Source organism: Pterocles gutturalis, unplaced genomic scaffold (genome assembly GCF_000699245.1).
Source record: "Pterocles gutturalis isolate BGI_N339 unplaced genomic scaffold, ASM69924v1 scaffold18242, whole genome shotgun sequence".
In the NCBI taxonomy this organism is placed as follows: Eukaryota; Metazoa; Chordata; class Aves; order Pterocliformes; family Pteroclidae; genus Pterocles; species Pterocles gutturalis.
The window spans coordinates 34,334-51,832 of record NW_010110588.1 but is presented as its reverse complement, the minus strand read 5'-3'; the positions used below and the strand labels follow the sequence as shown (position 1 = coordinate 51,832).

The window sequence follows — 17,499 nt, the reverse complement described above, 5'->3', positions numbered from 1 at the left end:
TCAAACAACTGGCAGAATCTACTTTGAAAGCCGTTTTCCTCCTTCGCCGAAGATCCAGGACAAAAGTAGTACTTTGGCTTCCTTAGTAGCAGGGTGTCTTTGGGATTTCTTCATGCCTTCAAAAAGTGCATTGAAATTCCAGATCATAATAGGGCATACTTAACAAGCATTGAAGAACCCCCAGACAGTCACAACAGTGTACAAATGGTTAGGGACGTTTGGTCTGGTCCTGCCCTTTAAAATTATTTATAGTTTGTTATACTTTTTATTACAGTAAATGCAAATAAATTATCAAAGGAGTGGTCAGGGATTTTAGGTCTGTAAATAAACTCAATTGAAAAATTGACTGAGGCTCCCCTTCCTCCCACCACCTGTAAGTGTTTCCATTTACTCTTTACAGAGCTTGACTTTGGTACCAAAGGAAAGTGAATGCCTGCACTGCATCTGTAAATGGAAGGATATTTTTTAATATAAATATAGAAATGGAATGTGTAAATATCAAAGTATTTAATTAATGTATGCATGGCATATCCATACTGGCAATAGAAGACAATACTTTTCAACCATGTAGTAAGTCAACAGCATGTTTTGCGCTTGAAGATGTGTGTTGGTTGGAAGGTAAGAAACTGAGACACCCTTTTCTTGCTCAGATGAAATAGGATATCGTACTGCACTGGTGGGTCTCCAGAGGTACCACCAGTCATTTTTTCAGTATGTTTAGTTAGTCGTTTTAACATAGCAGATCAGTGGGCAGCATAAAAATCTGTTACAATTCACAGTAGCAGCTGATAGCAAATTATGTCACCTGTGACTTAAAAGCCTGGAACAAGGTTGTGAGTAGGTTGAGGGGAAAACCTGTTTGCTTCACGCTGCTGAGGAGATTTTGCCACTAAAAGGCTTGTTCCTTGAAAAAATCAAGAGAAAGGACTTCTGTAAATGTACAGTAATGCAGATTACATAAGAAAGACAAGTTTTGCAGGAGCTTTTTATTCTCGGTTTAGTCTGTTTTACAAATTTGCGTTATTTTCAGAGAGATGCTTTAAAGACGCTACAAATTTTCCTTGATCCTAAATCCCCATGTGTCATTCTAGTACCATCTTTTCTTTCTTCATTCCTTTCACTTAATCACTTAATTCTGGTTTTAAACTCCTGCTTTTTCCTGAAATATTTTGCTATACACTCAAACAATATTGAGTTTCAATTTTAATCTTCTGTGTGTAGAAGTTTACTTTTACAGAGTGGGTATGATTTCTGTATTCCTATGGCCACCATTACAAGTAAGTCATAAGCTGCAGACCCTCACAGTCTATGTTCTGGTGTAGCAAACCAGTGGTATTTTCTAATGGTAATAAGACCCTACGTGCCTTTTGGGTGTGCCCCGAGGATATGGCTGCCCTGGTACACCTCAGTGAAGTAGCCATCACCAGGTAGTTGCATTACGCAGCAATTCGGTCATACCGGCCAGTCTGTCATGCCAGCACAGCTCACCTGCTTTGGTCCCTTATCCACTCTGTGAACACCCTTTTAGAATATTTGGGTCACAGTTCTTCACTTCTGACTGTCAATAATAGTGTATTTCCCACTTCAGCAGGCAGAGCTGTGTTGAAAAATATTCAGATCCTGCAGTGACAAACTCATAGAAGTACCCAAGGTTGCATCTGTATTTATGTGCCATAGCAGCCCTGAAGCTGGGCTTGAGTCCAGATTTGCTGCTTATCCCCACTCTTAAGGGATTCTTGCTATCAAAGATAATAAAGATAATAGCAAATATAATGTAAGGTGATGACATGGGCAGGGTAGGCTCTATTCAGCGAAGGCCTGTTCTGCAGATTGGGTGTACCATGCCACTCTCCAGTTTCTGTTCTCTCCATCTGGCCTTCTAGCTTCATCACAGGTTCAGTGACTTACAGACTGGGTGGCATAAGGATCCTTCTTCAAAAGGCTCATAATGTTACCTTCTGCAAAGGATATATAGAGAGCCTGAATTCAAACAATACTAAGGGATGTTTTACTTCTGGTATAGTCTCAGAATTCTGCTACTTCAGTGAATATAAGCATAAATACATAGGAAAGAAATGGTTGGTGGGAACCAATGCTAGCAAAACCAGGTTTAAATGTAAAATAATTTAAATAAAAAAAGGATCTTGCAGAGGCTGATTAGCTAATCCATCCCTCTGCCTCAAAGCACAATTAACATTACCTGAAAAAATATGAAGTTACCTTTTTCATTATGGAGGTTAGGTGGAGAAAACATGCTTAGATCAAAGTTATGTGAACCCTTTTTAAACTGGGAGCTAAGGAAGCAGGTCAGAGCAGTGAACTTTTATGCAAGGTTCATTGGTCTGTGCAAGGATAATTCTTTTCAAGAGATGGAACTAAGATATTTAAAGGGCACATCAAGTATTCATGACTTGTTCTGTAAGCTGTAGCATCCTACTGGAAATTCACCTTGATGTCATCTGGGTTGTTGCACTGGATAAAGTTGTCTTTGCCTTTGGAAGTAAAAAGATGCGTAAGTGGCACTTTTAAATTACAAGATTCTTTCTCTTGCTGTTGCCTATGTCTACCATAACATTGTTCCAACCCGAGCTGTGCCTTTTGTGGGCAATTGAATTTTTGCCATGGGTTATTTCTCTTTTTCATGGAAAAATGGTTAAATGTCTTTAATGCTCAAACCATCATTCTGCTCTGTACTAGACTACTGACGTTTTTGTGCAAAAACACTGTCAACCCCTTTCCTCTTCCCTAGAGAGCAAAAAAAACCCCAAACATTCTGTATATTATCTATAATGGAAACAGAGTTGGCAATATTATTTCTTTCTTTATGGACATCCAAACATTTAAATGGAACCTTGTTCGCTGGGGATTTCACTTTCTCTGCTGTGTACAAGTGTTTGGAGAAAGAGAGTCAAATCCCTTGCTTGTACTTTTCAGAGGTAGTTTCAGCTCTAGACATTTATTCAGGGAAAGGCTCCCTGCCCTAATGACAAGAATCTCACACCTGTGGACAAAGCTCATTGATGGTTTATTTAGAAGGTCTTGGATGTTCTCTTGTAAATGCTGGGCATGCTGAAGTCGTTGTGTTTGCAGAGCTAACTTGGAGTGGCTTGCTCAGTTCCTAGTTTTTCCAAGGGCACATTGTAAAACCCTAGGGTGAAAAAGGCTGCTTCTCCAGACAGGAGTCACTCATCTCTGGGGCCCTCTGCGTGTCACTATGGTACTTAAAGGCTGAACATCTCTGGGTCAGTGTCCTTTCTGTGTGTTCAGGTGTGGGAGAGGTGGAGAGGTTCAGTCTCCACAAAGCCTAGGTCAAAGCATATGGTATCCCACCTTTCCATGAGCGGTAGCACGGATAGCGCCAGAGCTGGAGTGCTGCCAGTTTGCATCGTGTGCCAGCAAAACCTCAGATAATGTGTAATCACCTGGGGACCGTTACCCGCCCTTGCGTGTCTGCTCTAATCTGTGCTGCTTCTGACAGCCAGCCAGACCTCTGTGTCGCTCACAGTTACAGGTAATGAGTCATGCGTTCTGCAAGATGTCTGAGAGAGGCTTGTGTGGATTTTTATTTTTCCCCCAAACAGGGATGTCTGATATCTGAATTTCATGTGTCAGGTGTAGCTTTATGCCTCTGAATTGAGAGTTTTGCTTATTGTTGTGTATTGAGTAGACTACCTCTTGGATGTTACAAGGATCAAAGAGGCCAGCCCTGATGGAGGCTAAATACTAGGCTTCTGCTCCTGAAATAAAGAATTCTTGTGATGTTTTGACATCCTGTAATGCTTTTGTTCATCTGTGTAATGTTGAGGCAACAGCTCTGCATTGCAGAATAATTCCAGTCAAAAGAGACTCATGTTGAGAAAGGCAGCTGACACCAATCTTACAAAACCTACTTGAAAACTGACATGAGTTTCTGCAAGATATTCCTGTCTGTGCCTACTGTTTGCATAACAAATATCATTCATTTCTAATAGCAACCTTAAATAACTATTCAAAATGTTGTCTTTTTAGAATTGACATACTGGTTCTGCTGCTTCAGAATCAATAGCTGGATTCTAACAAGGAACAGAATATTCAACATCTTAATTACTTCTCAACAATAAATTTCTCTGATGACAATTCCTCTATCAGAGTTCTTTTGTGGGAACTCTTCTTCTGTAGTGAGGATTAACTATTGACAAATTGTAGACATAAAAAACCATACTGCTTATACTAATAGATACAAAAAATAAAATGTTTCCATTTGCTTTTTTGCAAACATTTGAGTAGCTGACCTTAGGTCAGACTAAAAGGCCAGCTAGCCCAAGTGCCAAAAACAAAAACCTATAGAAGGAGATAAGAACAGAGCAAGTATATGTGATGCTTTGCCTTGAGTAACTTTTCAGCCTCCAGTTACTTGTGTCTGAGAGACTTTCTCTAAAAATGGTGATATTTAGCAACACTCAACAGATTTCTCTTCCATTACCTTATCTGGTCCTTGTAAACCCATCTGAGCTGCCAACAGGGATTTCCACAGCATGTTATATGAAGAACCACGTCAACATGTTTCATCTTGCTTTTATTCTGCCACCTCCTTGTTGTCTGTGATGCCCTCTAGTCTCCTTACATTGGAAGGGTCAGTGAACAGCTGACTCCTAGGCACTTGTTCCTTGCTGGTCCTGATTTTACAGATCTCTGCCATGTTCCTGGCTTTGTCATCTCTTTTTCCAGACAGAGGAGTCCCAGTTTTCATATCCGTTCTTTTGCACTGGCCTTTGAAAATGCTGGAATATTTTCTAATTCTTTTCCATCCTTTTTGAGAGAGGGATACTAGAACTGCGTATGCTATTCAAAATGCAGGTGACCCATGGATTTGTAGAGTGACGTTTATATAGTTGCTGCTTTTGAAAAGGAGTTAAACAAAAAGAAAAAGAATCTATTTTCAAAATGCGGATAAACTTCATACCATCCTAAACATAACAGGCCACTGAAACTGGATTAATAGTGGGGAAATAAATTCTGTCTTTACTAACAAAAGATGATACAGAGTTTACTGTAGAATTTAGCTATTTTGGGAACAAGGAAGTGGGCCAGCATCAAATGATTGTTGCCTAAGGTTTTAATGATGAAACTCATTTGTATCTCCATTTCAGCAAGCAGATTATTTCTGCAGTATATGTGAATGCGGTTTCTTTCTTTAAACCCTTTTTAGATATATAAACGTGTTTGAGTCACTGAGCCCGACAAAATACCAGCACAAAAATAAATGAAAATTGCTGACATATGCTCTATCTTAAAAGTCTGTTAGCACTTTTCTCATTATTTGAGGAGAGGAAGTGTTTCTGGACTGTGTTGTGTATGTGCCATGTGCTTCATGAGTTGAGGAAAGTTTCCTTAATTTTTTTTGATGTGTTGTACTACCTCTCTTAGAGATTGCAGTTGATGTTGGAGTTGATGTTGGAGTGGATGTACATGGCCTTGTGGAGGAGTAAATGTTTGACACAACTTACAGACAAAAGACTGGTTTAGCTTAGACACAGCAGTGATCTGTCTATCCTATAAAGTTGGCCATCTTTTTCTAACTTACTCCCAACATTTTAATCTAACCAATGTGCAAAGGAACCTCACCAAACAGTGATTAAGATAGTATCTACCCTGCGGCACTTCTGTCTGAGAAGGAAGGCTAAAACTGTGTGTGATTCAGACACTAAATTCTGCCTGTTACGGCAGTTATCCCAGCAGCCTGTGGGCATAGATGTACTCAGAGTTACGGGCTTTCAACAACATGATCCCTCTTGTATTTTGTGAAATTTACTGAGCTGTCACAGTAATGTTAGTGTGGCAGGAAGAAATGCACAAAGGAGAAGAAGAGGGATGATGAAAATCCATGAGAAGAATCTGTCTTAAGAAAATATTTCAGAACAGGTGTCTTGAGAATTTCAGGCTTTATAAAGTTTTGTAAGTTCTTTATTTGTTTTTAATCCTGCTCCAGGAGCAAAATTCCTGAGGTGGTATTTTTTGTGGGATTCCTGCTTTACTTACTATTTGTATGGTGGTGAGCAGTAAACCAGTTTTGACTTTTCAGAGGAGGGAAGGAGGACCAGAGGATGTACACTAGCATGTTCTGGTTTTCCGTGCCAGCGCTGACTATACTGTACACTACTTTTCCCCAACTTGATGGGTAGAAACCCATGCAACTATAAGCATGTTTCTCCTCCACAAGGACATATTTGTTCAACTGCTTTACCTATTCCCAGTAATGGTGATAGTTGACAGAAGTGCTGTTGTGATGACAAATGTGAGACGTAATTTGTATGAAGAGGTGCTTGGTCTGAGATGAGAAAATGGTCAGCGTTTTGTACATGCAACCCCTTTTTTGTCCCTCGGATCTCAAAATCCTGCTTCTTTTTGAGATGGGGCTTGCCATAGAGGGTACAGGCTGTAACACCACTGCAATGGAGTGGTGATGGCATCCCACCTAAGAGGCAAAATAGTCAACTGCCATTGCACGTACACATGTTTTTACATACATATATAGTTATCAAGTGAAAGTATTGAAGTCAGACTAGAGACCTTTTTTTGTTTTGATGCTTAAAAGTGTTTGCTAAACCAGCAGCACTGAAGGGTCCCTCTGCACGTTTCTCAGTGGCGCTTAGTATTTATTTTTTTTTCAAGTGGGCCAGGAAAGAGTTTGTGCTTATGGTACAAGTTGGCTGAATCATATTCCATTTTATAGGAATGTTGCTTCTGTGTGATCTTCTAATATGCTTTTTTCATCAACAAAGGTTTCGTCTTAACTCAGATATGCACTGTTGTTACTGAATCGCATGTATGATTTTTGTGTGTGTACTTTACAGCCAGTCCCTGGCCATGATCCCAAAGCGTCTTATGCTGAAGGAGAGCAATGTAAACAAAAATACAGAGAGTATACTTATGTGCATAAGGAATGATATAAGAAGAATGAGCTGAATAGGAAAATGAGACAGAAAGGTGAACATGCCTCAGTACTTCTAAATTATTATTTATTGGTAGATTGGTAGACGTTTTAAATATCTAGTGGAAGAGTCACTGCAAACAATACGGATTCATGATCCCTGTGGGAGGAAGAAGTAGGTGACATCTTGGATGGGATAGTATATGCATGGTGAAAAAAATGAGTTAACATTAAGAAGACCCTAGAAAGCACACTAGCATCTCCAAACAATTGTCCTTACTGGTGCATCATGAGAGTAATGCAGTGAATTCACACTGTCCTACGCTGTGGTGCCCCAGGAATATGGAGAAGGGTTTGGTGGTATGGATCTCAGATTGTGGAAGGAAATTTGCGATGCTTGGTATTTTTAAGCAACCCTATATCAGGCTTATTTACATCTTCAGCCCACATTAATGTTTAGAACACTGATTCTCATTGCCTTGCTGCTTTTAAAGTAGTAGACTTGAAAACATTTTTTCTGTGAAGTTTCTTTATCCCGTCATTTTTCTAACATTCCATATGCTAGCATGTTAGTAAGGTCATAAGTCAGTTGGACTTCTTTACAGGGATTCCTGTCCTGTTTATAGATTATGTACCAACGCTAAAATATTATTTTTGAAATCATGCTTAGCTCCTTTGTTTCCCTGGAAATGTATTTTAACAGCCTCTGCTGAATGCGTCTATCTCTACAAGGAACAAGGCAATACTGTGGTATAAAATCAATAAAAAATTGTCTTGTTAGGTTATTCATCGTATTATGTCCGAATTCAAATGCAGCATTTAGGAACTACAGGAAGAATACTGAGTAAGTGTTTCTTCTTTTCTGCTCGCATTATTCGCTGGCCTGTGTGTGCGGTATTTGCTTTCTTGAGAAAACAGATCGTTGACATTCCTGGTGTGTGTCTGCATCTAGCAAAACAATATATCATCAACCATGTAATATTTCTGTGACTGGAACAGTATTAAAACTGTTTGCTGCTTTCATGGAATAAGTCTTGAACAAGGTGCACAGACTTTGTAGACTTCTGCAGAAATTATGATTTTTCTGTGAATTGAGCTTCAATTTTTTTTTTTTTTAGTACATAACAACAGAATTAAAGCACTGTCTTGACTTACCAATTTGAAATCATCTTCCCCTTAGATTTTATCAGGCTCTGCATTCTTATAATAATATAATGCTTTAAGAATGGATTAGTTCAGGCAGTCTGGTTTTGGTGGTAAGCTTCAGAGTTGTTTACCTTTTCCCTTTCACAAACGTATAAAGATGACAAATGAAAACCTTTTCTAACTACTTACATTTAAAACAGGAAATCTTTGTTAGTACTGGTTGTGTGCACTCTTAGTTAAAGTCACGTGAGGCTTATAAAAAGAGGCTCAGTTTCAGCACCAGAATAGGCAGCAGTATCAGCACGTGTGCTCTTAAAAAGGGATTGTACTCTTTCCTTGCTGGTGGTTGATTTATGGGTAGTAGATGACTGATCCACACGTGGTATTCTGACTACCTGACCCAAGATGAGCAGAGGCCATTCCATCTGTTACCCTATTATATAATGTGATATATAGAAAAGGAAGGACAATGTGGCAGGTAGCATGCTACTAAGAAAATGTAGGAAACCTCTTCAATCTGGAACAACACTGTTTGTTTGTTCCACGGAGTCTCAGTGATCTGACCATCTAGTCTTGCAGAAAGCAGAGTTGTGTTTTAATGTCCTTTGGACACTTGGCATTTGAAACGTAGATTTTGGTTAGTATCAGTTCTCAGTCACAATGTTGCCATGGTCTAAGGGGTGAGGTATCAGAAGTGTAGATTTTATTATTTTTTTTAAGAAAATTAAGTGGTTTTCTGTTGGCATTATTTCTGCTGTGTTAATCATATTATGGGTATTAGTTTTAATAAGTTTTTATCCTTTTTTATTTGAGGATCATCTTTTCACATTCAGTCAGGTATCATGTTTTACATATATGTATTTTCACATTATATTTTTGTATCATTCGTGTTTTCTCATTCATAGGGACACACGCATATACACATATGCATGCAGTCTTTCGTGCTGTTCATACATTGTCTGGAGCTGGTAGTGCCAACTTAAGCTTTTTTAACAGGAGATATCTAGAGATGTTAGGACTGGTTCTACATGGCAAGGAAGAATAAGACCAGATAAGGAGTTTACCTGGCTGTGACTTTAGGAAGATAGAGCACAGGTCCTGCTCTGAGCGCTTCCTGAGGCCTGGAATGGTGATAAACGTGAGACTTGCCAGTCCCTTGTTGCCAGCAAATGTCCATGAAATCTGTTGTCAAAATCTCAGCCACCCAAGGTGCAGATGTGCATAGAAGAATACATTCTTTCTCTTCTTAAATCCCCTCCTTTTTACTACGTGTTTGCCAACTTCTGTGTGAAATTAGATGGGTATCATGATTCTACAAATTGGTTTTACATTCTTATATTCTACCCAACTTTGACTAATAGCAGAAGGCCCGGCCTATGCCAGGGATCCAGCAGGGTAGGAGAAAGCAAAATGATTCCTATGGAAGAAATGAATTTATGATTCTGTAACTCAAGGCTCTGTTGCAGTGCTTATGCATGAGAGGATCCAATTGCGATTGTTCAGACAATCTGTGCCATTTCTTATAGTGTGAGTGCTTGTCTTCGCAATGCTAACAGTCTTTTAATTCAGCTTCTGTGTGGTCTGTCTGTGGATAAACATTTGTGCATACATATGCTGTGGTGTACGTACGTGTACACATAAATCTATGTTTCCGTAACTGCGCTTAGATGAAAGGTTATGTTAGACTGCAGCTAGGAATAAGAGTATTCAAAGTTAAAAGATGATAAAATTATATTGTTGCATGTTGCTTTATTCCCCAGAGGGTTTGCAAACCCCAGTATGCTAGAGTTAACTCTAAGGTATGTTGAAATGCGTGCTTCAGACATGCAGCAATCTTAATAAAACCACACTAGTAATTCCATTACTGAAATGTTTGTCTCTTCAGTTGTCCCTGGCCACCCCACCCATCACACTATTCAAAGATGAGTAGTAACTTTGCAGGTCAAGTCAAGGGTGCTCATGAAAGGGTAGAGCACCACCAAATTTTTTTGTGAAATAGTTGTACCCCATGGTGAAGACTGGCATCATCTTTTGAGCGAAGGGCAGGGGAGGGGAATGTAGTGAAGTAGAGGAAGTGATTATCAGGGATCAGCAGCAAGGCTGTGTGCAGGCATGAGGGTGGAGTACAAAAGAGTTGGAAGAAGGGAAACCACTAAAGGGGTTCAAAGGAAGCATGTCACACGCAGGAATATCTTCAAAGCGAACAGACATAATGTCAAACAGATCAGAAGTGGAGGTAGTGTAACTAAGAGGAGTTTCAGCAATCAAAGTGCTGCAAGCTGGCACGATAATTCTGACAGTGGAAGTGAGAAGTTCCTCCCTAGAAGTATTTTCCAGGGTGGGTGAGGAGGTGCGGGGGCAAAGCATGGGGTTTTGGAATTTATTTTTTTTTTAAGCAAGCAAGACCATGAAGACAATGTTTCAACTCTGAAGAGGGGAAAGTTTCAGGAAGGGTTCACTCAGTGGCTATGACTCAGAAAATGGAAAAACAGTTAAACTTTGACCTGGCCTAGCTCAACAGTGCATTTTTGAATCAGTGGCTGCAGTCATTTACATAAATTCAATAACTGAATCACCCATAATGCTGAATCGAAAGGACTGTTGTAAAGCCCAAGAAAAATGGAGTATAGTGGAAGACATCCAGAACTGTTCAAATAATAAGCTTACTCATTTTGTGAGAAATTAACTCCAAAACCTCAACCATTCAGATAGTTATTGGATTTTACAGGAGAGCTTTTATTGCCATCTACTGGTCTAAGTAGGCAGTTTGCTTTACTCCAACATCCTTTCTAAGAACCATTTGGAAAATGTTTGCTTACTGAGAAAATATTTTGAAGAGATTGTTTCAGAATATTCCTTAGGCAAGCTTATCTTTGGCATGATATCAGACGAGTCTGTTTGGAGTTAGCTATGTTGGCATGCCAATCTTTATGAAAGGGGGTTCATTTAAACATCTGGAACCTGACACACCCATAAACGCACTCCAACACATGCTTCACTTTGCAGGAAATCAGCTCTAGGAGCACACAGAGGGTTTTGTGCATGTGCTTTGCAGTGGGGATGTGTGCATGCACTGTGAAAACTGGAGTTGTCAACATTTCTTTCTACTTTCAACTTCCAAGCTACATAAAATTGAGTGGGGCTTGAAAAAAAACTTTCTCTTAATTAGTTCTTCAGAATTGCTAATTACTCCAAATTAAAAAAAAATCAACAAGACAGCTTGAAACTTGGAGGCTTGATTAAATTAAGTCTGAATCAAGTCATTGACAAGGTGAGATTAGCTCTTTTATAAGTACAGTTATGAAAATGAGAGGCCCAGTTCAGTGTCTTTCCCAAGCAATATGCTCGTTGAATCCATAATCCCTTAATAAGATCTCAAGGATAAGTATCTAATTTCTCTAACCTCCAAAGCCTTTTATATATTTTTCTGTCTATTCAGTATGAAATTCCTAGGAGCTAGGTTTTCAGTTCTTTTCTAGAGGAATCCACGCTGGTTGAAAAGTCATTGCCGGGATGCTGTATAACTCAGATCTGCAGAATGTTTGTCTTTCATCAGATGAACTAAGTGTTTGTACACGCACTCCGAGACTCCTGTAGATTTGGAGGAGCTCAAAATGAGGAAGATCAGCATTGACATTATCAAATTATTTAAACTCACTTCGTTCATTTTGACTGAAAGAAATGGAAAGATGACCTGGCAGTGGTAACCATTTCAGTCAGTACACAGCTGTCTGTCGCCTTGCATCTGCAAGTACACAAAAAGCTCCTTACACAATTATTGAATCTGAAGAAATAGCTGGAAAAAGATGTAGTGGCAACAGAAGGCTACTTTTTAACTACATTTGCTGATTTGGAGTTTTAAACTGTGTATCATATACTGAAGTAAGATGGCAGAATTGTGGAGTCTTTATTTTTCTTTTCCCTGCAGCTCTCTTGTGTTCATTCCTGAGACTAGGGTAGCCTGACCATCCTCCTAGAGGCCATTGTTTGCAGATCTTAACCAAAGCCTTTGTACTCATTGTCACTCATGGTTCTTGGTTTTTTGTCTTTGTTCTTCTCTCACAGCTACAAGCACCCAGTGTGAAAGGCTTTGATTTTGCTAAGCAGCATCTGGGCCAGCACAATAAAGATGATGTTCTGATTATCCATGAGCCAGCTCCTTTACCAGGACCTATTAAGGATACTACCCCATCTGAAAATGGAGATGTGCCCAGCCCCAAATCCAAGACCTCCTCAAAGCCTTCAAAGACTGTTCGACACAGAGGGAGGTCAGTTCACAGAGGAAAACTGAACTGTTGTAGATGACAGTTTATTAATGTCTGGCAATTTATAGGGTAATTTCAGTGGACAGAACTGTTCCAGAGCTCTGGGACTTGCATTTTCTAGTAAGACATCAAGAGTTATGCCTCGCTACTCTTTAGTACAAGATTGTGAGAATTTAGTGTCCATTTTTATCTTAAAGGCAATGTGCCCAGTTAAGAGGGGTATTTAAGACACGGCTAGGTTGGCTGGAGTCAGGTCATTACTTGTTTAGTAGAAACACCCAGTGTCTATTTTCCGATGCATTCTCTTTCTAGTGACCTCTAGCTATTAAGGCAACGGGTGGTTAAAAAGAAATGAAAACTATTGACAAATAGCAGTAAGTGTGTGTTTCAGTAATATTAATAGTGATCAATATATATATGATAAGTTGGAATTTCCAGAAATAAGCAGCATCTACAAAATTCATGGAAGATGTGAGAGTGCTTTTTCTTGTGGTTACCTGGTTGTTTTCTTAGCAAACCAGTTTCAGTCAGGAAAAGGAGTGATAATTTACAGCTGTGCAATTGGAGAAGCACCTGTCAACCTTCAACAGTAATTTCCTAACCTTTTCCAAGAATCAAATTATGTGAATGTGTCTTACCAGAAGGGATTATGTTTTTAGGCTAGATTGTGTAACAGAGCTATGCAGTAAAGAATAATCTGTGCATTTAAAAAAAGGGGGGGATAAATGAGAAGGTAATAGGTGGGAAAGAATGGAGCTCTGAGGAGAGAAGTGCTATGATGAGTCACAAACAGCTCCTCTCTGCTCCATTTTCTAGTAATTCTTCTTAACCCTCCCTCTCATATTTTTGCATTCCTTTGTCTCCAGCTCTGCATCCCCTGTGCTTTTAGGTATGTGTTAAGGCATGATGGGAGAAAAAAAAAAAAATAAAAACAAAAGCAAGGGCGAAGTTGAATAAGCTTAGAAAGAAACTAACAATGGTTCTTCCTGAGCTGCAGGTCTCTGTGACATAGTGCTGAACCTTCTGTGCTTCCTCTAAAGCCCCAGTTGACTTAAGATCCTTGCTTCATCTTCCCCACGTGGGCCTCGTACAGCTCAGTTTCCACCTTCCCATATGCTGAGCCTGTCTTCGTAAGTCCCTATAGGTCTTGCAAGTAATGGACTACCGGTAGCACAGTGGAAGGTGGGCAACAATGGAAAATAATGAAAGAAAAATTAGCTGACTTGTTTTGGTGTAGCTTAAATTAATATAAATCAGAAGGACAGGTGTTTCTTTTGAAAAGTTCAAAAGTGGCCTAAGACAGAGATAATGCTTAGAGGGAGGAGAAGGTATCTATGTTCATATGCACCTAAGTATAAGAAAGAAATTTAAACTTGAGGCTGTTACTATATTTCATGTAGAATAATTCAGAAAATGAAGGAGGAAAAATTTTCAGAAGCCAGCATTTCAGTGCTTCCCCTGAAGACAATATTAAATCATTGATCAAATTTGGAACAATGATATTTCTTTTTTTAATAGCATCTAAATTCAAACACTTCAAAATGTTTTCAAAAGAGAATTTGCCTCCTCTGCCTCATCCTCTCTTAAGAGCAAATCTCCCTTTAGGCTTAATTATGGAGATGTTACCATCGTCTCCCTAACATGCTGACATGCCCATGTCAGCTTGAGATTTAAAACATTTGTTCCCTGAGGCAGAAGTTGAAATATGACATGCTAGCATAGTGTCTAAGTTGGTTTTAGCTGTTTTCTGTTCTGTGAGGAATACAGAACTCAGGTCATCACAATGCAATTCAGGCCTGTATGTTGCATGCCAGGAAATATAGTGGTGATACGAGTACATGTTCTGTATCGGTAAAAAACGGTAAACAAGAGTACGGAGTTCAGAAAGAATGGCATCTCTAGACTCCAGCTAAGAGCTCGACCTGTTGTTTTGGCTTGAGAGGATACAACTGCATATTCCTCAGCATTTATAAAGAATGAGTTATGTTGACTCAGAATTATTTATGTTCCTATAATTTACTTAATGATAATTTAGATAGACTGAGGAAAGAGTATGAAAGAAAACAAGGCACAGTGTGGTGAAACAGAAAGTCAGTCGCAAATCTGTAAACAGAATGCCAGCCTTATACTGTGCTGAACTAAAACAAAGGTGATGGAGACAATAGCTCTGCCCACACTCTCCACATTAGAAAAGAGGAAAAGATGCAGTTGTGCGGATCTGTGAGGTCTGTTTCTCCTTTTTTCCCTGCTAATATATATATATTATTTTTTTTCTGTTGGGATGTGACTTATTAGTATTACAGTCCTGCAGGAAAAAAAGGAAAGACATTTCATTGTTCAGGGAGGAGAAAAAGGGGAGTTGAATTCGGAGCATTGCCTGCTGCAGGGAGTAGGTTTAACTTTTAAGGAACTTGTCTGTCTGGGTATAGTTATCTTAGTCTGTGTGCTCTAGGCAGGTTGATATTTAGCCAAGAGCCTTAGTAGCTAGTTCAGATATCTATCTAGCCCGAGAAGATCTCGCGCTTAACAAGGTTAATGCACAGACTAGTGCACACTTTCAGGGATTAATTCCCTGCAGGAACAGAATATGAGTATTCACAGGACAAAATGGTCACTAGAGATACTATGACAAAGGCTGATCCCATTATGAAAGGACATGCTGTGGTGTCAGCTGGGCAGTGGTGTGTGCCCTATATTTTTGCTATTTTTATACTAACGGAATAATTTTACACCTGAAATATTCTGTTGGGGAAAATTACAGTATTTCTTTATATTTTTCTTTAATCATCTGCAAAAATTGTGAACACTGAGATTGTAATTTGTACGTAACATATTTCTAAGAATATCATGACTTTGTGGGATAAATACGTAAAGTTGCATTTCTGAATGGCCCTGTGTTTAACTAGTCAGGAAAATATGCACATGGACTTGTAGCGTTAGGAAGAGAACACCAAGTTAGCAAGTCTGAATATTAGACTAATTACCTGTACATGTTTCTTATTTCTAATATAATTCCTTTCTGTCTGAAAAGTAAACTGCTGCTTATGAATGCAGAGTGTTTTCTTGAAGTATATTTTAAAGGAAAGATTACTTAATAATGTGAGTCCTGTTGCAGTCAGTTTTCACACAGTGACATCATGGCAATGAATATCTGACTATGATAATTTATTATAAATTTACTTATAAATAGGAAAATATTAGCAGTCTTCACAAGATACTGTAGCACAGGATTCTTTGCATGAGAACTGTTCCCCTTCACAAACTTACATTACATGTTACTTTGGTTTTGAATGCTTGTGGCAGAGTTTCGCCATCAGATGCTGACTCCACAGCAAGTGAACAATCCAGCGGGAGAGAGACAGGAGAAGAAACTTCAAGACCATCAGCTGTTGCAAATGAGGGCAAACCTCGAAGAGCAGTGAAGAAAGGTTTGTTTCTTATTATTTTTTTTTTTTTCCTTGTGTGCCCTAGCAGTGCTTTACTCAGGTTGAAGTGTTAGTCGGGTCATGTAACTTTTCTGAACTCGTCTTTGTCTGTTAATTTTTCTGGTTTGTGTTGCAGAAAATTTTCTTCCTCTCCTTTTTGGTTTAGTTTCTGCTGTTGAAACTGAAATTCTACACATTCCTTTCATTCCAGCAAGCTTTTGAAACTAATGGCTTGGCAGGAATGACTCTTCCCTCCTTTTCTCTCCCACACATCCACAGCAAACCTCTTTCCAATTAGGCCTAATTGTGGCTCTTGTGGTAGCAATCTTACAGACAGTTACATGGGCAGTAGAGGTCACAGCAGGACTCGTAAAGGTGGCTACTAAGAAATGCAGTGCCAGTGAAATTTAGCTCATAGCAGTCAATCTTCAGTTTTTGCTTATGTTGAAGAAAAGAAATTGAGGAATATGTAAGATAGTTTGTATAAACTGCTAGCTCTTGGGTGTCTAAACAGCAGTAGTGTATGATTCTTAAACTTTCATAATGTGGACTGCTCCTGGAAGACCAAGGGTGATGGAGCAGGCTTTCCTCTGTAACGAACATGTAAGAAAACAAAGCACAGGGTCTTCTAATGTGACTAGAAAGTCGTACTTCCTAATAATTCAGCAGACAGTGTATGCTGTATGTATTTTACACAGTTTACAAAAGGAAGATACTGAAAAAGCTCGTGTCAGGATGAACTCACTCACTTTATGTGTTACTGCAACCTATCTGACTTCAAATCTGTTGCCCTGATTTAGTGGTTTCCCGTTTCTTCTTACCTGGGAACTCTATTTTTGTCTCTTCATTTTCCATCTGTCTTAAAACTTTATGTAATGTTTAACATGTCCTTTTAGTGTAGAGGTGTTAGGTATTGCTGCATCTGAATTATCTGGCAAAGGCAACAAGGATATTGTGTAAAATGTGTCCTCTTTACCTATCATGCCCGTACTGGATCAAATATACTTTTTTCAGCATTTGGTGTCTCTACTTTGGTAGTCATAGGGGCTATTTTTAGCATTCAGAATTGGAGGCACTGTTTGCAGAGAGCACTCTGTCTGTTAAATGGCAGTTTCGGCTCCCTTTTTGTGCAGCTGAGGCTTGGAAGTTAGATGCAAGTTCATGCATTTCATTCAAAAGTAAATGCAATCATCTTGCTGTGTTTTTATCCAGTTGCCATTCCAGATGAATTATTTGTAATAATTACTGTGTTGTCTCTTCTTTTTCCTTTATGTTGTCAGGAGCAAACAGAGTGGGTAAGTAACCAGAGCTAGTAGTTAAGTACAAATATGAATAGAGGTGCTGGAGTAACTGTAATTTTATCTTAAGGATGGAAGGAATTATCTTCCAAGTCTAAAAAACCGAAATTATTTTGAGCTATTGAAGTATAAAAAATTCTCAGTAACAGAAATGGTAGTCATCCAATTCAGGCACATTTTTCTAATTTCCTCCCATTTTTTTCAAATTATTGAGGAAAACATCACTGTGAAAGAAGCAAAGCTGAGGCATGTGTTGGTCCTGAAACTAGCTTTGTGTAAACAAGATCTTGTTAGTGTCTTTACTGGAAGCCCAAGACAAATGCAACCTACCTGCAAAGAAGTACAAGTATTTTCTCATGAACTAGTGTTTTTCTGGTCAGGACTGAGACATAGCAAATATGGGGCAGGAGAAAGCTGACACTGTCTTTGATAATGCACACCATATCTAGTGATAA

The 17,499-nt window shown here is 39.0% G+C and overlaps 1 protein-coding gene across 1 annotated transcript in view; it reads left to right on the top strand.

Moving 5' to 3' along the window:
• KIAA1549 (KIAA1549 ortholog) overlaps window positions 1–17,499 on the top strand; it is a 71,916-nt gene that overhangs the window by 34,735 nt on the left and 19,682 nt on the right. The window contains exons 10-11 of the mRNA XM_010073448.1: window positions 12,122–12,324; window positions 15,625–15,749. Coding sequence (XP_010071750.1) covers window positions 12,122–12,324; window positions 15,625–15,749 — 328 coding nt within the window. The remainder of the gene's footprint in view (window positions 1–12,121; window positions 12,325–15,624; window positions 15,750–17,499) is intronic.